This window comes from Mesitornis unicolor, unplaced genomic scaffold, assembly GCF_000695765.1.
Source record: "Mesitornis unicolor isolate BGI_N332 unplaced genomic scaffold, ASM69576v1 scaffold2046, whole genome shotgun sequence".
Lineage (NCBI taxonomy): Eukaryota > Metazoa > Chordata > Aves > Mesitornithiformes > Mesitornithidae > Mesitornis > Mesitornis unicolor.
Genome location: NW_010192830.1, coordinates 21,080 through 46,999, shown reverse-complemented (window position 1 = coordinate 46,999; position 25,920 = coordinate 21,080). Strand labels below are relative to the sequence as shown.

At 34.6% G+C, this 25,920-nt stretch overlaps 1 protein-coding gene across 1 annotated transcript in view; it reads right to left on the bottom strand.

Annotated features, from left to right (window-relative positions):
* Positions 1 to 1,505: 1,505 nt before the first annotated feature.
* Positions 1,506 to 25,920, bottom strand: part of DYNC2H1 (dynein, cytoplasmic 2, heavy chain 1) — a gene marked incomplete at both ends in the record, with an annotated part of 44,546 nt that continues 20,131 nt past the window's right edge. Inside the window, 19 exons of the mRNA XM_010187236.1 lie at positions 1,506 to 1,615; positions 2,312 to 2,453; positions 5,336 to 5,462; positions 6,758 to 6,844; positions 7,525 to 7,646; positions 8,375 to 8,498; positions 9,895 to 10,055; positions 12,061 to 12,174; positions 14,251 to 14,388; positions 15,975 to 16,129; positions 17,441 to 17,522; positions 18,643 to 18,785; positions 19,645 to 19,758; positions 20,741 to 20,849; positions 21,851 to 22,099; positions 23,222 to 23,346; positions 23,477 to 23,644; positions 23,984 to 24,086; positions 25,354 to 25,498. Of these exons, the coding sequence (XP_010185538.1) occupies positions 1,506 to 1,615; positions 2,312 to 2,453; positions 5,336 to 5,462; positions 6,758 to 6,844; positions 7,525 to 7,646; positions 8,375 to 8,498; positions 9,895 to 10,055; positions 12,061 to 12,174; positions 14,251 to 14,388; positions 15,975 to 16,129; positions 17,441 to 17,522; positions 18,643 to 18,785; positions 19,645 to 19,758; positions 20,741 to 20,849; positions 21,851 to 22,099; positions 23,222 to 23,346; positions 23,477 to 23,644; positions 23,984 to 24,086; positions 25,354 to 25,498 (2,518 nt within the window). The remainder of the gene's footprint in view (positions 1,616 to 2,311; positions 2,454 to 5,335; positions 5,463 to 6,757; positions 6,845 to 7,524; positions 7,647 to 8,374; positions 8,499 to 9,894; positions 10,056 to 12,060; positions 12,175 to 14,250; positions 14,389 to 15,974; positions 16,130 to 17,440; positions 17,523 to 18,642; positions 18,786 to 19,644; positions 19,759 to 20,740; positions 20,850 to 21,850; positions 22,100 to 23,221; positions 23,347 to 23,476; positions 23,645 to 23,983; positions 24,087 to 25,353; positions 25,499 to 25,920) is intronic.

The window sequence follows — 25,920 nt, the reverse complement described above, 5'->3', positions numbered from 1 at the left end:
GTTAAAATCCCCCACGACAACCAGGGCCTTTTCTGCAAAGCTGCTTTGCAGCTGGGTGGCCCCAGCACATGTTGGTACATAGAGCTGATCTTCCTCAGGTGCAGGATTTTGCAGTTCCTCTCGTTGAACTTCATGAAGTTCCTGTCAGCCCATTTCTCCTCTCAAGGACCCCTGGGTGGCAGTGTGACACTCTGGTGTATCAACCACTCCTCCCAGTTTCTTGTCATCATCAAACTTGCTAAGGGTTTAAACATGTATTTTCAGCAATTCTTTGGTTCAGTCTGACAGAAGAACAATTTTAGGTTTAGGTGGGGATTTTTTTAGATTCTGAGCCTTACTATTCCGAGCTGAGTAACTACAGAGATCTCAAACTGAAAGATGAGAAATACAGACAACATCCAAGCATCAAAAGATGGTGAGAACTGAAGTTTGAAAACTGTATTGTAAATTACATTGGTAAAATACTGTGTCCAATTCCAGTTTTAAAAGTATGCTGAAAAAGAACTGTACACAAAGAAAAGTATTTGAGCTGAGGGAGGGCTTGAAAAAGCTCTTCATGCACAGTGAGATTTTTAAGAACTCAATCTATTCAACTAAGGAAAAAGATGAAAGTGAGATTTGATTATAGCATGTAAGTCGATTTAAGGGTACAAAACGGTATTTATTAAAGAGGTTTTTAATCAAACTGAGAAAGGATTAACTAGATGTAATACTAAGATGCTAAAGGAAGATAAATTTAAATTGGAGAAAAGCTTGTAACTCAATTGAAAGAATCATCAACCATCCAAGCAAACTACCTATGGCAAATGCAAATCCTCCTCATGGCATTAAATCTTTACTTTTAGCAGATCTAGTAAATAATTACATTATAACTACAATATTATGTAGATAATTGTACAATTGCATATGTATATTTCTTATATATCTATATAAAGCTACATGATAAAACTGAATCATGATTATAAGCATAGTATTATCATTGTTTTCTCAAGTATTATTAGCTACTGGCCTTCAGTGGATTGCATTTTATATCCTATATCACAGAACTAATCTGATGAAATCTGAGGGTTTAAAATCTAGATATTTTATATGTATATAAAGTATATGCATATAGCCTTTTCCTTTTTCTGAGAAAAAAGTATTAGAAATGATATGTAAAAATGAACATATACAGCACATAATTTTCCACTGATTCTACTGGTGTTAATTACTATTCACACTTTAAGCCTGAATAGACCAATACCAGGTTTTGTCTGTTTGACATCTTGAAGAAAACTGTAAAAGCAAAGAAGAAAAACATGTATTTTCTTTTACTGCAATTTTCCTTTTGCTTCAGAATACCCAAAGCTACATAAGTATTTGTTCCTCTCTGTGTGTTCTGTGGTGCTAATAAAACAATGCAAATGAATTTGTTCAGAATTCTGGAAAGATGCCATGTTACTGAAATTTGTAGAAATTTAAATACTTTCAAGACAAGACCAAAAAAAACCCAAAAAACAATTTACCTGCAAGACGACAAGAGCATTTTCTACTGAAAGGTCATCTGAAGGTAAACCTTCACCTTTCCAAATTAACTCCTCACTTTCTGTACACAGGAACCGCCGTAAATTGAATTCTGATAAATGAGAGAGTGTAAGTTTGTGCAAGTATTTATAGTCTGCATAGTTCTTAAGCACTTACCACTCTATATACAGTGGAGATTATCTAACACAGTGCAAGTCTGTAGATTTTGCTTAAATTTTTTGTTTTGTTGCTTGAACTTACTGCTATTAACTAGCTGATGTTGTAAAAGATATTTAATGGTGTTATTAACACACATAGATAAAAATTATTATTGAAAAATCAGGAGCATTCAAAATGCATTGGCAAATTTACAACAGTTAATGTGAATACATTCATTCAGGTAATCTTTTCTTTAAAAGCAAGGACTATGGAGCTAAATCTTAAGAAATTATAAGTATTTATAATCTTAATAATCATTAGAATATTCCTAAGAAATAGTCTGTTTCACAGAATCGCCGAATCACAGAATGGCAGCGGTTGGAAGGGACCTCTGAAGATCATCTAATCCAACCCGCCTGCTAGAGCAGAATCACCGAGAAAAATCACATAGGAACATGTCCAGGCAGGTTCTGAATGTCTCCAGAGTAAGAAAATTTTGTCACTTTTCATTTAGGAACACCAAGACAATTGAGAAGGTTCATTAGAACTTACTGGTATTTCTCACTTCTTCAATCAAGCTTAATTTCTTACACAGACACACAGATCAAGAGACACACACACACACACACACACACACAAACACAATTACTTTCAAGGCCTGCTGATCTGGTCCATTCATCCACGCTGGTTTTCCTCTGATCTTCAGGAGCAGCAGAAAGGTAGGTAATAAATGCAGCTGCTAACTGAGCTCTTTTAGGCAACGTAGTCAGTTCATCTGTTATCTCTGACACCTTCAAAAAAAAAAACAAACACCAGAATGTATAGTTATACTGCAAACAAAGACTATGTTAATATTTCTTATCAGATACTGAAACATTAGAATTAAATTTGTCTGCCATTGAGAATATAGTTGAGACAGTCTTTCTTCTTCTTGCATTAAAGTTATCCATACCTAGCTAACTCACAGCAACACACACACACACAAAAGCATGGGAAAAGTTACTCTTAGCTCTGGGCTAGAGGATAGACATATATTTCTTTTTTAGCTACTAAAAATCTATGAATCTGATGAACAGTTCACTTTGTCACTTATCAGCAACCAGGTAAATAGTACTATAGTAAGGAAAACAGGAAATATGTGACCTGTCACAGTCAGCTAGTGAGTACCACTTAGAATATGTATACAGATACTAAATACTATATAAATCTATTACACTCAACAATGTGATTCACTGCAGACTTACATGATAAAATACATGTATCATATACCTTAAAATAATTCCTCTGCATTACATCATGTCTGCTTTGAAATGTTCCAACATTTTGGAGAAAAATACCGCATATCAAAATAATATATGACTGTCATAACTGGCTTGAAAGTACTGTCACTTTTTTACTTTAATCAAACTGCTATTAAGAAAACAAAAGCTGATACACAAACAAAAAAAGCAACTTTTTATTACTCCCTCCTAATTTTAAAAAGAGATGAATAATGCTTTTTCACCTTCCTCATTATGGGATGAGTTACTGACTAATATATCTGTCAGCTTGGTCTATAGCATACTTCTGTATGCTATGTGTATGTGATTCTTCACAGAATCACAGAATAACAGAATATTAGGAGTTGGAAGGGACCTCAAAAGATCATCCAGTCCAATCCCCCTGCCAGAGCAGGATCACCTAGACCAGGTTGCAGAGGAACGCGTCCAGGCGCGTTTTGAATGTCTCCAGAGAAGGAGACTCCACAACCTCTCTGGGCAGCCTGGTCCAGTGCTCTGTCACCCTCACAGGGAAAAAGTTTTTCCTTACGTTCAGGCTGAACCTTCTATGCTCCAGTTTGCACCCGCCTGGATGCCTTCCTGTGTAACCTCATCTAGGTGTTCCTGCTCTGGCAGGGGGACTGGACTAGATGAACTTTTGAGGTCCCTTCCAATCCCTAACGTTCTGTGATTCTGTGATTTTCCTTTGTCTTATCATTTGTTATCACTGAGAAGAGCCTGGCTCCTTCCTCCTGACACTCGCCCTTTAAATATTTATAAACATTAATGAGATCACCCCTCAGTCTCCTCTTCTCCAAGCTAAAGAGACCCAGCTCCCTCAGCCGCTCCTCATAAAGGAGATGCTCCACTCCCTCAGTCATCTTTGTGGCTCTGTGCTGGACTCTTTCAAGCAATTCCCTGTCCTCCTTGAACTGAGGGGCCCAGAACTGGACACAATATTCCAGATGTGGCCTCACCAGGGCAGAGTAGAGGGGGAGGAGAACCTCTCTCAACCTAGAACCACACCCCTTCTGATCCACCCCAGGATGCCATTGGCCTTCTTGGCCACAAGGGCACATTGCTGGCTCATGGTCATCCTGCTGTCCACCAACACCCCCAGGTCCTTTTCTGCCTGGCAGCTTTCCAGCCACTCAGCCCCAAGTCTGTAGCGCTGCATGGGGGTTTTGCGACTGAAGTGCAGGACCCGGCACTTGGTCTTGTTGAAGCTCATACAGTTGGCCTCACCCCACTGATTCAGGCTATCCAGGTCCCTCTGCAGAGCCTTCCTACCCTCAGGCAGACGAACACTCCCTCCCAACTTAGTGTCATCTGCAAACTTGCTGAGGGAGCACTCAATCTCCTCATCCAGGTCATTGATAAGGATGTTAAACAGGACCATTACTACATTACCATTAATACCACATTACCATTAATACATAGTCTGAACTTTCTAAAGACAGGGTGAATCTACCAGAGTGAAAAAGTGTAAGGAAGCACTTTTAGAAGCATTTAAACTCTGGGGTTTAAACATACACAATTCTTACAAAAGCAGATGAAATAGCTGTAAACCTGCTTTCAGAGGAAAATGTCCCATTTCTTTCTATTATGCTGTTAAACCTATGGGGATGGTTCATGTAACTAACTTCGGTTCTTCAAAATGCAGGCATTTAGTCTAATCGCTTAGGCTTTTTTCAGTGTCAAAGGAGAGAGAGGACCACGTCCCTCAGCAGAAAGATTTTTTTTTTATTTTACGATACCAGAGAAAGCTTGGTAGCACTTTCTGGAGGTGACAGCTATTTTCAGCTTGCATATATCTTGAAATTTTCCTTTCTGTTTCAGATTGAAGAAGGGCCTGTGTGTCCAAAGCTTGCCAGTTTCTCTCAAATATATCATTTGAGCAAATAAGATATGCTCACTCTCCCTACTTTAGAAGCAGAAAAGTTTCAAACACATAAGTGAAGACTTCAAAATCAACCTAACATTTTGGGTAGGTCTGCATTTGCATTTCCAGCATCAATGCCACAAAGGAGATATAAGACTGTTATTGTTTAATGCTTTCTCAAAATCTGTCCCTTTGGATTGTATCTCAGCTTGGAGGGTCCAACTGCTGACATGTTCAGCCATCATAACAATTACATTAATATTGTGACTGAAAAATGTCAAAGAATTCTATGTTCTACATTAAATACTGGGTGCTTTTTTACACATTCTGTAGCTTTGTGATATAGGTAAGGTAACTTGTACAGTGAAGTAAAAGGAAGCTTCAGAAGCAAGAAAAGCTTTTATTTCTAATGAGAAATCAAATAAATGTACATTTAGGACACACGGAATGGCAATAACATTCTCCAAACAGTGCAAGAATTGTATTTTCAGATTATCAGCTGTAAGATATATTTATGAAAATTTTCACTAACCTGGTTGCTCCATCTTTTGTGTTCCCTCTCAAGTTGATTTATCAGTGCTTCTGCAGCTTTCAATGTTTTCTGAGCTTTACTTAGTTCTGCTTCAAGTTTTGCTGCTTCTGTTGTTCTAGTCTGGAACCTGTAAAATAGATACTGTTTGTAATTGCTATGACTGTTATGGACACTTATTTTCAAGGCAGTTTAACTGACTGAATTTGTAATTAATTCCTCTCTTGTTCACATAGAACACCACTACAATTCTTATTTATACTTTCTTCTTCTAATTGGCAAGTGAGCTTGTTAGACTTTTAACTAATAAAATTTAGACAGATGCACAGGTGAGATCTAAAAACACATTTGTAATGCAGACTATAATGTCTGAAAAACATTCATTCTCCTACTTAAACAGCCTGACTTGATTTTAGTGACTGTGTTAAATTTTGTTGTGCACTTAGAAAGGACAATAGCAGGCTCAATGCCACACTATATATTTGTAACACCTTGATAAATTTAATCTATGAAACCTTTAAAGGAGAATACTGCAAATTCGCACAGATGATCACAGTTCAATATACAGAACTCTATTTTGTAAAATACTATGGAGTAAGAACAAGTTCCAAACAACAGGAAAGGTTTAGATATGATTTTGTAATATTTCCTATCTAATTAGCTTAAATAATATTTAATTAAAATAATAAATGCATTTAATAATCCACCTTTTAAAAGTAATATATTTAATGTAATATATAGTATCTAGATCATCTAGGACATCACTATATAGCTGAAAGACAAGAAAAATTCTCCATTTTTTTGCAGGCTATAAAACACGACTTTTAGTAATATGCACATGTCAGGTTGTAAAGAATTTCCGATACTAACTACATAATAGAAACATTGAACTAAAAGACTTGGATTAAACTGAATTTGGATAAAGTATAAAGGTTTACCACAGCAATTTCTATGCCACTGAGAGTCACATACTTGATGGGATGCTAAGAAAAAAAGGAGACAGCAAGCTAAGCTGTCAGAAAAGTAGGCCATCCTACAAGAAACGGAGCTGCCTTTATTCAAGCTGTGCTCAGAAGTCTTGTATAAGAATATTTCCAAAGTCCTAAGGAGACATTAAAGTCCTCTTAAATTTAAAAGGTAAGAGACACAGTGCTCATCTTTGACACCTACATCTACACTGAAGGCTTCCAACACAGTCAGTAGGGAAAAGCAGGTACTTGTAATGAGCATTTCATCCGATCGATGAGATGAACTGTATTCTAACAGTATTTATCTCCACTAAGTGTACAGATAGTCTAATTATCGCTACTCCCAATGTAAATATCTTGCAGAGCAGGGAGATATATTTGGTTAGATAAATTTCATTATTCATATCATGAAATGCATGTTTTTATTTATAACTTCAAATAAACAAACCAAACTTACTTATCTTTCAGTTCTGATACTTTTTGATCAACAGAGTTCAGAAGATCTTCTAACTTCTGTTTTCTGCTTTCAGTTTTCTTGAGATTACTACAAAAATGTAACATTTATTTTAAGACTATGGATCCAAAGGAAAAAAAAGAGTAAATGTAAGAGGAAAGTCATTTAGACTTTTTAGATAGTTCAGAGACAGTTCTTCCTTGTGATTTACATTAAAAAAACCTGTTTTCACATGTAAAAGTTTTGAATACTTCTCATCACATAGCTTTAAAAAATGGAAACTAAACACTCCATTCAAATGAATTAAAGATCAGAACAAATTCTTCCAACACAGAATTTTAAGACCTGGCAAAAAAATTAGTATAGATTCCAAAGGTTATAGACAGTCATAAGACTGTGTCGTATCTTTTTGATCCTAAGGAAAAACTGATAATGCTTGGTACATGACTGAAAAAAGAGGAATTATACATCTTTTTAAATAGCATGGGTTTCACTGACAGAGTACATTTGAAGCATATCTGTGATGTTCATTTCTCCCTGACAAACTACAGCTGAGACAAGTAACTTGTGATTGGCCAAAATATACCCAAGGTATAGCCTCCAGGAAAAACAAAATACTGCCCACTTACTTTTTCTGTCTCAGCATGAACATTTTATTACCTAGGATGAAGTATGGTTTCTTATATCTTTAGTTTATAATAAAATTCAATTCCTTATTGATAGCTTTAGTTTCACCAACCACCACTGGAATTCAGAACATTCTAACTTACGCTTCCAAGCCAGCCTTTTCTTTTTCCAAAGGCTGAATCCGTTCTAGGACATGGGAATACTGGACATTGGCGTTCACCCAAGCTGCTAATGGAGCAGCCGCAGCACTGGCTCGTTTAGCATTCTGAAAAAAACAGTAACACAAGAAAGTCCTTGAAGTGTAACGTAGATGAGTTAAATACAGGACAATTAACTGCAACAGTTTTAAAAGTTATCAACTTAAATATACCAATTACCCAGCTCCTCTACTGAACTAAACTTTTAAATTGTTACTAAGAGATTATTGTAGGACATCAATCTGTACAAAAAATAATGGCTATCTTTACAACTACAAACCTTCACTGAAGTGAAGAAGTTTTAAATTAATGCATAATTTATTACTATGTTCCTTCTCAGGGAACTACAACTTTCCTTTTAAAAATAAGGAACTAGTATTTAAGAATTCCTTGTAACTGCTGTCAAATCTGTTCTCAAAGATCACCCATACATTTAATCATGACTAGTCCCCCTTTTTTAGACTCTTACTGCTACAAGGAGGCCACAAGGAGTCAGTTACAATTCCTTGATCTGGGTTCTAATTTATACCAGTGACAAAAATCTCTGAGGACTCCTCATCCCGCCGCTCCTCAGCCATCAACAAAATTCTCACGGTTGGTTAGAGGCAGTACACAAGAAAGTAATCTCTGCTACACTTTTATCTCTTTATACTGACAATTCTCTAAGCAGAATTCATCACTTTTTCTCTACTTTAAGCTCATTCTAAAAAAATATGTTGGCAAATAAGACAATCATGTCTTTTTGCATTTTTTTTCTTTTTGTCTTTTTATTTTATGTAATGCAATCAGGAATCACCTTTGGATCAAAAGATGTTCTGTTTTTAGAAAGAAGTTCTTCAACACTCTCTCGTATTTCTTGTGGAATATTACGGGCATCAAAGGTTGCGATGTCCTCCCTCACACCTCTTTTGGCCAAGAAACTGTAAAAATAATTAAATAACTAAGTCAAGAAGAAATAAATGTTAAAGAAGTTATTTCCTATGAAACCGAAGAATTCTGCACACACATTATTCCTGAATATAATAGAAAGCATTTCACATTGTATTGGGTTGGCCAAAAAGTAATCAACTTTTTTTTGGGTAAATGAAAGGTTTTTTCATGGGAAACTAAAACTTTATTAAACAATATATTGTCCATTTTGTTCAATTTCCTCCATCTATCTTTCAGGCAACTTTATGATTCTGTGCTCAAAAAAGTCTTTCAGAAAAAAAGTTCCAAGAATGATTTGATATCCTCATCAGCAGTGAAGGTTTTACCATTCAAGGCATCTTTTAAAGAACAAAACAAAAGTACTCTGATGGTGCCAGGTCTGGCAAATAGGGTGGATGTGGTAACACACCTGATCCAAGCTGCAACAACTTTTGACAAGTGACCAGTATGTGGTCTAGTGCTATCATGGAGAAACACAACACCTTTGCAATTCACCAATTCTGGACACTTCTGTTTGATGGTATCATTTCATTTATCCAGTTGACAAAGTACATGTCCAAATTAATGGTTTGGTTCCTTGGAAGCAATGTAAAATACACAATACCTTGGCAATCCTACCAGACTGACAGCATAACCTTCCTTTGGTGAGTATCTGCTTTTGAAGTGCTTTGAGCTGGGTCATCACACTTGCTTCAGAATCTCATTTCTTTGTTGTTTTTGTAGACAATCCATTTTCCATTGCCTGTTATATGTTTCAAAAATGCACTGTTTTCCTCAAGAGAGGAAAGACAGAATCACAGATGGCAACATGCTTAGTGAGATTCATTTCTTTGAGCTCATGTGGTAGCCAAATATCAAGCTTCCTAACATATCCAAGTGGTTTTAAATGGTTTTTAACACTCAATTTCAGAATGTTAAGATTATCAGCAGTCTCTTGTGTCGTTAAATGCCACTGCATTCGATCAATGCCTCTATTTTACTATCAACTTTGACTGACCTTCCTGAGTGTGGTGTATCTTTAACATAAAAATCCCTGGACCAAAATTTCAGCAAACCCATTCTGACACTGCTGTAGTTTTAAGGCATCTTTACCATATATGTCCCATAACTTTTTATGAGTTTGCACAGCAAGATACGAAAATATTTCTTTTGATTTTCCATTTTGAAATCAATGCCAAATAAATAATGGTTAAAAAAATCATGCACTTTTTTTCCTAAAACAAGCTTGAACTGTCAGCTGTCAAGTTACAGAAAGCATTTGCTGTTAAAAATGAAGTTAGTTACATTTCAAAGCATGTATGTCCATCCATTTAAAAAAATGATGGATTACTTTTGGCCAAGCCAATAAATTACTGTTTAAGCTGAAAGCTTAAATGAAATCCTCACCTCTTCATGCTCACCCACGATGTATCAAAAATCCCCATCAGCCGTAAAACTCCTTCTAGTATGTCTCTGATTATGTCAGGGGGCATCCGTAGTGACCGGATTTCTGACAAAGACTCGGGCTTTATATTTCCAACTGCTAATTTAGCTTCATCAACCAGTGGCTTAAAACATAAAGACACGTTAAAAAAAGAGATGAGGATACAAGAAACTGAACATTTGCCATTTCATTTTTCCTTTTTTTTTGTTCTTTTTACATATTTTACTACCTAACCAACTGATATTGATGCATATTCATGTGCACAAGTTACTAAAAAACTGCCATATGTTCATTAAGTAAAAAATACATTTCCATAAAAACCAGCATATTAATCCCAACTTCCCTAACTTTTCATTCAGCACTGCAATTCATAAACATTTTACAGATATTAGTATCAATCATGTTTGTTTTCTCTTTCATCATAATTCAGGTATGTTTTAATAATTATGCTAATTACTATTTATAGGCATGCCTGAGGATATCTTTGTAAAAATATATTCAGGTCACAGAAGCTTTCTATTTTCAATAGCTAAACAAATCCAGACAGCCTTTGCAATTACGAACAAAGCAACAAAATTATAAGGAAACAGAAGAAAGCGAAATATTATCACAAAAGACTCTGCACACCTTGCACAGACTTCATATTTATCAAAGACCACAGGAAGGGATTTACCCTAATCCTGCAATTCTGTGTCACTTTGAATAAAAAAATATAATTCCTTGTCACATATGATATTTAAAAGGAAAAAAAAATTAAGTTGCTGTACTTTTCCCTTATTCTTTAGTACAATATTAAAATGGATGGAATGAAAAACAGAGACTAAAATCAATGAACACACAAACCTCTCCCCAAAAATGATGCTTAACTGCTGTACGGCCTCTTGAACAAGCAGTTTGGTATAGTGCCATTAGAATATGGAATCATAGAATAGTTTATGTTGGAAAGGACCTTAAAGATCATCCAGTCCAAGCACCCTGCCATGGGCAGGGACACCTTCCACCAGACCAGGTTGCTCATAGCCCCACCCAACCTGAACTTGAATGCTTCCAGGGAGGGGGCATCCACAGCTTCCCTGGGCCACCTGTGCCAGTGTCTCACTACTCTCAGAGGAAAAAACTTCTTCCTAATATCTAATCTAAATCTATTCTTTTTCAATTTGAAACCATTATACCTTGTCTTGTCACTACCCACTCTTGTAAAAAGTCCCTCCCCAGCTTTCTTGTAGAACCCCTTCAGGAACTGGAAGGTCACAATAAGGTCTCTGCGGAGCCTTCTCTTCTCCAGGCTGAACAGTCCCAACTCTCTCAGCCTGTCCTCAAAGGGGAGGTGCTCCAGCCCTCTGATCATCTTTCGTGGCCCTCCTCTGGACTCAGTCCAACAGGTCCATTTCCCTCATATGTTGGAGGCCCTAGAGCTGGATGCATTACTCCAGGTGGGGTCACACAAGAGTGGAGTAGAGGGGCAGAATCACCTCCCTCGCTCTACTGGTCACGCTTCTTTTGATGCAGCCCAGGATACAGTTGGCTTTCTGGGCTGCGAGCGCACGTTTCCAGCTCATGTTGAACTTCTCATCAATCCACATCCCCAAGTCCTTCTCCTCAGGGCTGCTCTCAATTAGTTCTCTGCCCAGCCTGTATTTGTGCTTGCGATTGTCCCAACCCATGTGCAAGACTTTGCACTTGGCCTTCCTGAACTGTAATTTTCAGAGTTTAGTAAGAACTGGAAATTTCCATTCAGCTAAAAGTACTAAGCCCTATGATATTACCAGCCTGACCAAGGCAGACTAATGCAAGTGGTCTATGTAAGATATTAGTAATTTTAAAACATTCCATGAAATCTGCAGACCTCAGCTGTAGCCCATAGCAGCATAGAAACAGCAACTGGAAGTGAAGTTTGGCCTGAAAATTCTTCCTATAATTAAGATCTAATAGAACAGAAATGCCAAAATGACAAACTAAATCTGTCAAACAGAATACTTTTTCTAATGCATAAAAGTTTTAATATCAAAATAATTTAGACTAAAACTTAAGAATTGCAGGAATAAATTTTGTAGATTCATTTTGCATGGCAGCACTTAAGTCAAATAAAATCAAATTGCAAAATATTACTTTTCCTTATCAGCTCTTACCTGAACCACTTTTAGTTCATCATCAATTTTTCTTTTTCTTTCTTCTATTTCTGCAGCCTCTTCTGCTATCCGCTGTTTTATTTTTTCCATTTCTGTTTTTTGCTCACTAGCACTCTGTAAAAAAAAAAAAAAACACACAAAAAAAGCATGCCTTTTGTTTTCAAATTTAAACAGATTTTATTCCTGTAGGTCTCTCATCTATTTTAGTGTTAATTACGATATAATTTGCACTGTTCCAATTACAATAAAATATCAGAGACGAATTGATACTAGGCAGGTTAACTAGATAACTAAACTATATGGAATGAGCAACTTTTGCTTTTACTGTGTCTCATTCCCTTTCTTTACCACAAACAAGATCTGTTCCTCTATTTTTAAAGTTCATTATGAGCCTTTTTCTCCTTGCTTCTGATTTTTAATTCCTTATCAGTACCTCTCCAAAACAATAGGAGTGACAGCTTCTGTAACATTCTTACTACACTGTCTTATGTCCTACACATATATAGTAAGCTGTTTGGGTTTACATTTTTTTTTTTCCTGGATTTGTACTATGCCTACCACACAGCAGACAGCAGCTCTTAGACATCTCCAGGACTCCTAAGCATTTCAGTACTACAATAAAAACCTAGTATATAAAATTACAATATAAAGGACCTTGCACATCCTGAAGTCAACAAAAAAAACCAACCAAAACAAAACAGCAAACCAAACAGGGACTACCAATGCCAGTTACAAAACAAATAACTGAGGATAGATGCATAAAAGACTAGTATCCTAGGCTTGGCTCATCTAAGAGATACAAAGCCTACACTTTACATTTTCCCAATATACAACACTTTATTATAATAAGCAATCGTCAAGCCGAGTTGAACATGTAGCAGAAGGTAACAGCTGTATATAAGCAGAGAACACCTTGATATTATTATTAATCTTTCTGAGCACTTAACTCAACTTGCAGACCAGCATGTCATTGAAGATTATATTCAAATTCATAAAACATTAGCTGCATAAAACTAGATTATACATTTCATGCAAATATACACATACTGAATGATAGCTCTGAATAAGAAAACTTTAAATTTAAGTTGTAGGTCAAAAGCCCTGCTCTGAAAGAAGATTAGAAGTCTGTATGTATTAAAGCCTTTTCTCTTACATAAACTAGAACTTTTCAAGTGACATTAAAATATTAAAGGGCACCTATACTTTATACTTATCTAAATAATCAGAATTCTACTACAATTTTTCTGATGTCAGTGGGCCCATGTTGCATTGCTGTTGGCATATTCTTTGATTTTGTCCTATAATGTAATAATATGTGCTACCCACACAACCTATAACCCTAATGGATAACAGCAGACACAGATTTAAAACAGAAACCAGGGAAAATGACATAATAAATTCTTTGAGGTCAGCAGTGAACATACCAAGCCAATAATCATTATTCAAATTCATGTACAGTAGGCAGATAGAGCCTAAAGGTATTAAAAATTTCCAACAGAAGCAGACTTAAAAAAATGAGAAAGTAATGCACCTTTAAAGCATTGTGAACTAGAAAGAACAGGCATCTACTTTACTGCATATAGAGAATGTCTTTCTCATTGAGCTGCTTTATTTTTTTTTTGCTACAGATCAATCAGACTAAGCCAGTGACAAAAAAAACTAGTGCAGTGACAGCAGATTCATTAGGGTTTATCCTACATTTATGATTCCTGGAAGTATCAACGTAGATATATATTTTTTGCACAATTATTTTACTTAATTGAGAAAACACTACTAAAGACAATTAGGTCCTCAAAAAACAGAAGGTCTACCTCTGAGCTGAAGAATAAAAAGGTATTGTTTAACCTTCTTTGAGGTTAACTTCAGACGACTGGACCTCATGAAATACATACTTTCTAACAGTCCACAAATTTAATTCCTAGCATTTGTTACTTAAAATAGTGCTATTTGTCAGTACTTTGTTTAAAGTTTTTATCTGTAATAAGCATTATAAAATGGACCGGTTTGGATTTACGAAGTTCTAAAGAAAATTTCAGACTAAACTACAGCAGTAAATACTGCCCAGGTGCAAAACTTGCACCGATCTCTTCCTACTCAATCAGTTCAAATATGATTCAAATTACATAATCTCCGTCCTGCTGCGAGTCTATTTTTCTTTTTTTTCACTTTTGATGTGATTGCATACCACACCTGCATAGACACTGTAATTTCATGAAGGGCAGCATCAGCCTCATCCTGCTTTGCTTTAAGTAAAATGCTTTGTTCTCCAGCTTTTCTGTTCAGTTCATCCACCAAGTCTTTAGCTTCATTCAGCTTTGAAACACCTGCCTATAAAAGTTTATAAGAAGCAGTTATTTAGCTATGGATTTTAAACAGATTTAAATGAAGGTTTATTACAAATAATATGCACAAACTAAGAGTGATGTACACTAAAATTCTTAACTTTTTAATTTATTCCACATTTTCTTGAGATTTTTTTTTTGCATTATTTAACACAAAAATAAGATTTGACACTTCTAGATGTGTCACTGTATGATCTATAATTACAACAAAATTCTCAAAATTTCAAACTTTCAATGGAACAGCAACTAGTACGTAATCTTTCTCACATTAATTCAATAGCAGTTAACTGATATTAACTCCATGTCTCCTCTAAAAGCAAATCTACAAAAATTAAATAAATTGAAACAAATTTGATTATCCCATTTCTACATATTTGTACATTCTCCAAAGAACATAGATGTACATAAAACAAGGCTTCAATTAGGCTTAAGATCATCTATCTTCTTTATTCACACTTTCTAAATTAATTACCCTATTTTAATCAGATAATAGAATTATTTCAAGATATATTGAAAGAAAATAAAACATTACTTGGAAGATGTTTTGATTTAGGATACAGATCTCTAATTTGCATGTAAATTATTACTTTTATTTAACAAGAGCATTTAACAAGTAAATCAGTGTTTGTCACAAACAAACCATCGCTACTTTCTAAATAAATAAAAAAGCAATTTCTATCATTACAAATGTAAATCTTCCTAAATTGCTTATTACAGTGATGGAAAAATATTGGCAGGCAGAACAAAAGCAGTGTACAATACAAGGTAAGGAAGTAATTTGGTTTTGACAGGTGCTTTAAGAAGAAATTCTGCTTTCCAAGTTTGGTTTCAGAATAGCAGCCACGGTCACTGAGAAAAGCAGCTGAAAGGGAAGGGAGAAGGGTAAAGACAAAAGCTACACGTCCTAAAGGATCATACAGATATTTCCAGAAATACACTGGGGAGAGGGAGGAGAGAAGGAAGTATGTCTGGAAAGATAACAAATGAACTTCAGAAATAAGCATGTTGTGTATACAGAACAGGAGTAAAGTGACTGTGAGATGAACTGCATTTGGTCAAGTACTGTGTAAAGGTTTGATGCATGGAAGAGGAATTTGAAATCAATCCCAAAACATAAAATGGGAAAAAAAATCACAAGAAAGGAGCTACACAAGAGCACCATGAGGTTAAAGATAACAAGAATCACACAAAGCAGGAAGTTGCTGTAGAGATATAAAGAAAAGGGTGGAAGATGGGGAAAATTTATACAAGCAGATGATGTGCTGCAATTCCAATATATACAAGTGAAGAAATTTTAAGTGCTTTCAAATACTTTTTAATCTTTCAGGAAAACTTACCCAGTATGATACCTTCTTGAGGAAAAATACTAATGAAAACAAGAATCACAGGCATTTGAAAAGCGACGTGCATTAAGATTCATACTATTCCTCTTCTGAAACCACAGCATGAGCATATGCGAAGAGGACACCTCGCACAACTATGTTAGCAGCTACAGCCCACTAATACACAAGGGTTTTCCAAATGTGAGAGTATTTTGAAAAGTTGTATGTTAAAAATGTTTCAAATACATACCTGCAAGTGGTTTTGCCTTTTTATTAGCTCTCTTCTTTTACTGTTATTGATGGTACTGTATGTATGAAGAAATGTCATATACCTGCTCGGCGTTGCTCCATACATTTTACAAGATTCATGGATTGCCAGAAATGAATTCAGAAAATCAGAATCACCTGTACAAAATAATTTTTTACACAGATAACAACATGCTCATTCTTATCTCACATTAAAATAACTAAGGAAGAGCAACAGAGTATGTTTTTTGATATATGAATTAAGGACATTCAAAATATTACAAAGAATATACTGTTTTTCAAAGTACTCTCAAGGAAACAACATGTAATTACATTTGAAATACATATTCCTCAGAAAGAAATACACCAAAATTGTTTCAGAGTTGTAAAATATTTCATTGATGTTTGGAAAATAAAGCAAAATTAATTGCAGATTATTAAGGGCTAATCATAAAAGAAACTTTATGTCCACAGAAACTGAATTTGAAAATACTTGGACTTTTTTAGAAAGGAAGACCATGTGTTTTTGTTTTCTCCCTTGTCTCTGATGACAAGTAGACTAAAATGATTATCTGAACATTACGGGTCCTTCAGTTTGTTGAACAGTTTCTCAAAAGAAGCCTGAAGATACTGTAAAATAAATTGTACTAACCTACAAAAGAAAAATATTCCTAAAACATATAAATATATAAATGAATCCCTTTAATAAGTACCTAGGCCCAGATTAAGTGCCATGATCTAGGATAACGATGGATGGTAGCGTGAATGCTAAATCCTAAATTTGGCCATTATTCTGATGGGCTGGAATGCCTACTGAAAAGCAATACAAAAGAAGAAACCCCAGGTGAACCACTTACCATTTTATACTTTCTTGGCTCCATAACTTCTAAGTACTACTTAGATCCATACTTTTTATAAAGTAGCTAAAAGTAGTATTATGCAAATAAGTGCTGGCACTGGTCTCCTAGATTATGTTTGATATCCTATATTTAAAATGGTTATATTCAAAGTTTTATTATTAAAAAAATATTCCGAAAAGGGGAATTACTTACAAGAAATTAGTTATTGGAGACAAAGAATTATTGAAGTAAAGTGAGCAGGTCTAGGAGAAGAATAATGAAAACATATAGAGTAAAAAACTCTCAAAACATCAAATTTTGAGGTTGTGACATAACATCCATATAGAATGGAGACACAGAACAAAACAAGATGCAGCTTAATCAGTTTATAAAATAGAATATACATAGTGATTGCTTGTGACAGAAGCGACTGGGTTTGATCATCCAGGATGTATGTTCCAGAGTAGTGTTCCCTTGTGCAAAATGCCTGCCATGTGAACAACACTAAAGTCTATGAACATGCTGGCAAAAACATATTCAAATTATCTATGCTACTACCCATGCCCACAACAGGATTGAATAAGTATTCAATAATAAGTAATAACAACTAGTTGGTCTACCTAAATATTACCTGTATGTTTTTTGTTAAGTCCCTTATGTGCTTTTCCAGTCTTTTCTTGTTCATCTGAATCATACAGTAGCATTTCAGGTATCTAAAAAAGTTAACAATATCTTATTGTATGAAAGTTTCGAACAATGAAAATTTGAGTTAAAAAAACAAATGTTCAATCTAGTTTCTCATTTGAAAAGACTGAATATGATAGCTTTATTCAGAAAAAGGTATTTACAGAATATTTATAGCATTAAAAAGAACAATTCTGCCCTTCCCTGTCACTGATAACTTCCTATTGACTCAAGCAGAGGAGCTTTTCCTGCCTGTAAGAAGGAGCAACCAATTCTCTGATAAGTCTTAAAACTTCTTAAATGTCAAAGATGTAAAAAGACATACAATTCAACAGGAAACAGTTGCACATATTTCCCACTAATGGTCTTTCATTGTGATCACTCAGAGGGGAACAAGATGATGCCAACGGTGCTGTTTGCGTTTGTGCAGGGGGTTTCTGTTTGTGCTGTTCTATGTGACAGACACGTATATATGTGCTGTATATGTGTGTTTGTGTGTGTGTCCACAGGGAATACAGGCTCAACTTCACCACTATTACAAGCTGGGGCAATGAAGCATCCTGGCCCCTATCAGGGTAGTGGATTTGGCAATCTCTTAACATACAGAAGTAATATATCTCTCTCTCAGACTTACACTGTGAACTTCCTGAAATAAGCAGATTTTGATCCTAAAAAGCACACACTGACTCCACACTACCAAGCAAAACACTTCAGAATAACATAAGGTTTACGGTGCAATCTTAGATCTATAGCAGCTTGTACACACATAATGAACTTATTTTTAAACTAGCTGTTAAGCACAATAGTAACAGCAGATACCATCAGCATAGTTGGCTTTAAGATTTTGCTTGCAGTCTGTATTTTGTTCTTAAATGCTGTGTTTGATCAGAGTCATAGTAGTCAGTATTTTGTTCAAGTCAGACCACCAAGAGAACAAAACATAATGTTACCAGTAAAATAACAATGCTAATATTACTTAACTGTTCTGCAAAATTTTCTGTCTTTGTAGGAATGCAAAAATGGATTAAATAAGCACAGTGACAACTATTCCTTCACAATTTTAAATATTTTGATCTTATTCACCAAAGCTCAGTTATTTTTGGAGATACTAATCTAAACAAGTCACAGTTTTTAATTAATGCAATTTACCCTTTTCATACTGTTTTCTGACCAGGTTTCCATCCACAAAACTTGACATTTCTTGTACAGTGCTGGATTACTTTCACAGTTTATTGCGAAATTTAAATTTGTAGAATCCATGATGATGACAACATGCAGATTTTGTTGAATCCCTAAGAAAATCCAACATATTAAATATTCAGTAAATAACAACCTCACTACATGATGGTAGATTTATTGCAAATACAATATAATGTACTATTCTTCAAATACCTATCACAAGGTAATTTCTGTAAAAAGATAATATTGGACTCCATCATACTAGGATAGGAATGTTTATAAACAGAACTAAAATTAACTTAATATATGTATTATGTCTATTTCAGTGTATTTTTTAATTTAGAAGAGCTGACAGCATTTAAATAGATAGCACTAGTCCTAATTATTATCAATATATACTGATAGAACCAATTAGAAGTTGTTCCAGGGCCCTTGAGTTTGACTGTCAACATCTGTATTCTTTCAGTCACATTCTTCTATTTATTTGTAAACTATTTAATCTTCTTGTTGATCAAAGGAAGAAACACAAACAATTAAGAAATCAGTCTTTAAACTTGCCTATGATTACTTTAAATCTATCTTTAAAGTTGCTTATGATTACTCAGAATCCAAAGTGATTTGTAGGTATAATTGACAAATAGAAGGCAACTCTGTTACTAGATATATAAGCTAAATAAACCTGAAAATTATAGGGACAAAAGCTTCTTGCTTCTAATTACTTTCAACAAGAGATTTCTTAATAGCGTTATAGAACATTCATAGACAAAGAATTTCAGAGAGAATGAATTTTAACCTGAGGGTTCTGTACCCCCAGATACCACACTGTAATCATTATTCCTGTTTGTTTTTTAATACCTACCTGAAAGTTGAAAATGCACACAAAACAAGGACCAAATTAGAAATTATTTGTCCACTGTTATACCACTTTTGCAATTTTGTAATAAATCATAACTTATAATTCTGTTTACATACGGTATGTGAAATAGCTGAAAACTGGTCCAGTGAATCCATCTTGTGAAGCTTGATCCTTAAGAGGAGATAGCAATGCTTCTAATTCTTCTATTTTATATAGCCCAGGAACTTCTCCTATTTCAAGGATGAAATTAAAATGTGAGACCAAATAAACTATAATTTTCCAAATTTCTTTGAAGGATTGCCTTGAATCCTCTGTATATAGAATTTGAATATGGCAGTATTCATCCCCATACTTTCATGAGTATCATCCCATGTACTTCATCATTCTGTCCAATACATAATGAAAACAACAAACCAGATTATAATGATTGCATTTAATTTAAAAAGCCTACTTTGTTTATATTACTGAAATATACTTCAAAAACTCATTCAAATCTACCAAAGATTGCATACAAAATGCTGCGTACAAAACAAATAAAATCAGACTTTATCACATGTCAGAAAAGATAGGTTGTCTAGGTCCTCAGACATAGAGCTTTAACCCTGAAAAATGGGAATCTGATACTGTAAGGAGACTTGGATTTGCACCTGGGAGACAGGAAAATCTGGTGCTCTTATCAATCAGCTCTTAAACTACTGCATTTCCAAAAGAAATTAGTAAGTTAGACTCAGTCCTTCAATGATCTCTCTGAGGAACAAAGCTAGAAAACAGAATAAAGCCACTTTTGTTATTTGTTATTTATAATCTCATTACTTTCAGAAAAGTTAGCTTTGCTGGTATTCATTTAAGTAAAGAACTCAGTCTATACAACCTAGTAAAATATTGGGACACCTTTTAATTTCCAATTTTATTAGAAAAGGGAGGCTGTAGAGTAGGAAACATAATTTTGTTGTTACACTATTACAAAGAACACTTTTGAAACAAGTAACTTAACTTGCAACTTTGAGGAAGTGAAAGCACTCATACTGCAGAGTAAGTTAAAGATTTAAGAACTTCAATTTCTCATGTACAGACACTCTAGCTTAGAACAGTGTAGAAAGCTAACTAACACTTCTGGTCTGGGTATAAAGTTAGAAAACATCATCTAACTCTGCCTCATTGAGCTAAATCTGTGTGGCAAAAGTAGTACCATAATCTTTTTGGACTTCTCACCTGAAGACAGTAAACTGTTGATCATCTCAAGGAATGTGGATTGAACAAACTGATAGTCTTCGAGCAGCAATACCACCTGCTGTGCTTCAATGCCTGCAAGCTCCATCACCTAGAAGCAAGGAAGACATTTAAATCTCAGTGTATGGAATATATCTATTGTTCATAAGCGAACAATAATCTTTCCTTGATTATATTTATATTACATACATATTCTCTCCACAGTATCTACATTATCATATATTTACAAAAGATTATTAGGTGATTCATTTACATGAGAGATCAAATATAAAGAACAATCTATCTAGATGCACAGCTTGAAAATGAAAACAATAATTAAAACAGACTCTTTCATAGAGTATATTTGTGCTCCAGAAGTGATTCAATTATCAAGTTGTATCGCTCTTTTCTGTGAGTTTAGCTCTAGAATTTTCTTTAGCATTGCTGAAGGTACTGGGAAACTCCTGATTCAAGGTTTGCATTTGTATTTAAGCAACATGTACACTTTCATCAATCACTAAAATTTTACTTGATTCAGCTACTATCCTATAAACTCACAGATCACAGCAGAGACAGAAAATAAAAACAGATACAAATCTGAAAATATAGACATGAAATAAACCATTCCAATATTCACATAAATTTAGAATTTGTAAAGTCAACCACACTCATAGAAACAGCTTTGGTATGCAAAAAAAGTAGAATTTCAGGTAATTACTACAAAGAACAGTATACATATCTAGACAGTGAGAACTTCTAAAAAAGTTGATATTTTTTCTTTTCTTAATCTGTCTCTTCACACAATACTTCTGCGTCCTTCCAATTTTTTTTAATTTTTTTTTTTAACACACACTTACAACACTAGATATTAGGAAGAAATTCTTTACTGTGAGGGTGGTGAGACACTGGCACAGGTTGCCCAGGGAAGCTGTGGATGCCCCCTTCCTGGCAGTGTTCAAGGCCAGGTTGGACAGGGCTTTGAGCAGCCTGGGCTGGTGGGAGGTGTCCAGGGGGGTTGGACTGGATGAGCTTTAAGGTCCCTTCCAACCTGAACCATTTTATGATTCTGTGATTCTATGAACACTACAAAATGGAAAACACTTGAGGACTTACATATTTAAGATCACTTTTGAACTGCTTCAGCTCATAGCCTCTGGAAATTTTGGGAGTAATCAGAACAGCTCCATGCATATGACTAACTAAAGAAGTAATGGTTCGACGACCTACACCACTCCGTCCTGCCAAAAGAAGTGATCCTCCAGGAAAACTTAGCACTCTGTCCACTTTAGACACAAAACTGAGGACTTCTTGGAACAGTAAAATCTCTGTCTCTTTTTTGTCTCGCCCATAATGAATAATACCCTAAGAAAAAAAAGAAATGCATTCAGTAATAATTAATAAAAGCAGTAAGATATGAAATCATGCAACATTTACAAGTTTAGAAAAGAAGGGGTGATGGCTTAGGAGACCATGCTGGAATTCATTACAAATTATTTATGTGACACAACTTAAGATATCTTGCATACAATGAACAGATCACATTACTTCCAGCACCAGGATACTCTAGAAGTCTTTGGTATATTGAAACAGAAATCTACCACTGAATTAATTAAAATTAAATAATGGAGCAGAACAAAGTCTGAACTGTGTCTCTGACTAAAGATTAATTAATATTAGCATAACTTAGAAGTGCATAGTAACAGATCCTAAGATTAAATTCTGTCCTTGTTATACTTAATAAAACCTTATCTTTGAAGCCCAATGAAATTGTGTAGTCAGAAGAAAAAAAAAAGAAAACAAACAAAAACCTGACAAAAAACCCCAAAACCACAAAAAATGAAGCTATGATTGCTGAGGCTATTGAACTTCATCATTTCCCGCAGAGACTATTGGTCACAAATTGGCAATTAGGGAGAGGGAGTAGCTTCCTATCTACAAGAGCAGTCCAGCAAACACTACTACTAATGGGAGATGATCTCAAAGCTATCATCCTGAAAATCAGTCAGCCTAGCAGAGCTAACATGTTTGCAGTTCCCATTCCTCATCAAGCTCATTTTTTGTACTTTACTGTTTAAAAGATGCCAAATCTCAAAACATTACATTTTTCTTTCTTAAAACAAAAAAATACATTAGCAAATTAGAAATTAAGAAAGTAAACATTTAATAAAACACTTTGGTGCTCAAATAATACACAGACATAAATGCACATCACTGTTTCCCAAAATATTATTCATCAAACTGTTGTAAATCACTGGCAAATGTGACCGATGCCCTTTTGTTAAAATAACCTTGCTACATAATACTTCCTACTGCCTGCCACATAGCATCACAAACCTTCCCTCACTTGACCAAATACAAAAGATGATTCCTTGAACAAGCAGCGGACCTCACCCTAAACCTGGTGCTAGCATGTTACTTCTTGCAAAAAAGTCTAGAATAATTGCTGTGAATCCTTGCTGTGTATATTTTTTAATCTTGTCTCACTTTTTGAATAATATCCTTCAGGTCTGTTGCATTTAGTTTGCCAAGTGGCCTCCCATGTGGTGGTAGTGCCTGTCCTTGTGCGATAAATGCCTCTTGACAAGCTCCCCAAGTTACATAGAAGATATCTGTGAGAATAAAAGGAAACATTTGAAAGTTTAGGTGCTCAGCTCATACATTGACTTGATCAGACTGATTTGATTAGGCAGTTCCTAAACAAATATTTCTAGTTTGTGTAGTACGCTTCAAATGGTTTACCTGCTACATTGTCCAGAACTTCTGAGCCCCAGTCACCTTGAAACACTTTCATTAAAATATTATCAAATACATGGAGTTCTTTCCTGCCAACAATTTTGTCACGGAACAAACGATGTGCTTCGTAAGCAACAATTTCCAATACATGGTCTGCAGTTTGTATCGATGATCCTACACAATTTAAGGAGAGATTTAACTTTAAATATTTAAAATAAATCTTACATTTCTCAAATTTTCCATTTCAAAATATGAAATTGAAAAGGAGTAAGTGAATTTACGTACCAGCGGGAGAGCACCAGTTAGGAAGAAATAAGAGAAAAAGTAAACATTATGAAATGCTTTTTAATATCTTTGAATATTATTATTTGTAATGGATCATTACAAGATAAAATTAAACAAGTTTTTTAAATTTTTTTAGGTGAACGAGTTGCATGTAGTAAGACTTACATCAATAACAATTTAGGCCTTTTTAGAACTGCTTTATCAATGAAAACCAAAGAAGTGACTTACCATCTGCTAAATCATATCTGAATAAAGCAAGAACCCACTGAGTAAGAATACATGGTGTAAAAAGATAATGACTGTGATCATCAACTGTGAATTTCGCTCGTACCTAAAAACGGAAGTTAAGGGAGGAAGAAAAAAGAGTGATGTTTTAAAACATAAAGCACTTGGAAATGTAGCTTTAATTCTTTCTAAAACACCAGATAAAATTGTTACCTATTGAGTTTGTATATTTAGGTACTTCATTAATGCATTCTTTAGGTTTTTTGGAAGGTGAGAGGTGAATTGTTTTAATGTTGTTTTCTGACCACAAAAGATTTTATCATAATTAGAACATTTTGGCTGTATTCTTTTTTGATGCAAACAAATGCATATGTCACCTAGGACTCTCAGTGTAGTATTATTAGACAAAACACACAATTTTTTAGAAGCAATGTAAAATGCAGAGTAAATATAAAACTGTAATAAAAAACTACCTAATCAGTGGCACTCAGTCACTACAAAAGACTGCTTACAAAAATACTAACTCTTCCCCCAAAGACGATATTTGAATTTACAACTATATCTTTAATTCAAAGAATAACTGTCTTCATCAGTTATATGGTCCTAGTGTGATGACATTTAAACTTATATTTCTTAGTATACATGATAATATCATATGAAACTCCTGCTAAAAGGTGCATGCTAGTCAGTGACTATACTTACATTCCAGTCATAAAGACTGTTTTTATATCGTGGTTCTGTCTAAATGCTTACTGTATGTCCCAAGTGTGTATGCACCTACATCTTCACAGTACCTACTCCAGGGAGGCTATGTACATGATTAAGGAAAACAAGTGCTTAAGTGTTTTGCTAGACAGAAGTCTGTGAAATTTTAAGTGGGAGAATAATATAAACTTGTGTGTCTAAAACACCTATTTATAACAGTGTACAATTTTAATAGGTAGTCTCTGACATGTGTAAAGGACTCCACCCTTACACCTCTCTTCTCTATTCATAACAGAATTCATAACATCTGAGCACATAGCAATCTTTGAAGTAAACTGTCTCTTCACCCATTAAGTAGGAAAACACTACTATCCACGTTTTATAAATCAGGAACTAAAAGCACAGATGGGTTAAGATGCTTACCAAAATCATACAAAAATCTGTAGGAAAGCTAGAGCACTTACTGTTTACTTGGTTTCACTCTAATACCTAGGATTCTCTGCACATAAGTAGCTCTAAGATTGATAATAACGTTACAAAAAAGATATAAACTTGAATTTTAATATTGATAAAACTTTTTATTTTCTTGTTAATATCAAAAGCTAATTATTTAAAAAAATAAATCTGAATTCTCTCTCTCTTTGAAAAAAGAAATTACACTTCCATACCTGTTCATATACTTGAACCATAGATCCTGCTAGCTGATGTATTTTTGGTAAAGAACCCCAAACAGGGTGATTCTTTAGGTTTTTCTGTAGTACAGGTTCCAAGTAGGCACTATAAATAGTTTGCAGTTGGTCTCTTTCTGGATAGCTACAATGTAAATAAAAAGTATTCATTACAGATTATAATTGTTAATTTTTTAATTAAAAGATTCAAAGTTATATACACAATTACTGAGAAATTTCAATTAATAACATCTCCATCTAGCAGCTAAGTAAAATTATCATTTTATAGCAATAGAACACCCTTAGAAATCTTCTGAACACATACATAAATGTGTTCAGTCTTAAAAACAAACTAACAAACTTCTTTTCAATTTCTCTAATTTTGTAACCAAACAGCACCTTAATACAAAGCTGCAGAATGCAGTTACTGAAAGCAAAATCATCCAACAGGAAACATATTTCAAACAGTTTGCTATCAACAGGTAGCTACAAATTGCTCCTTAGCTTGTTACTAGTGCCAAGAGGCACCAAACAGCACCAAATCTGAAAATCCCAAACTGTTAGAAA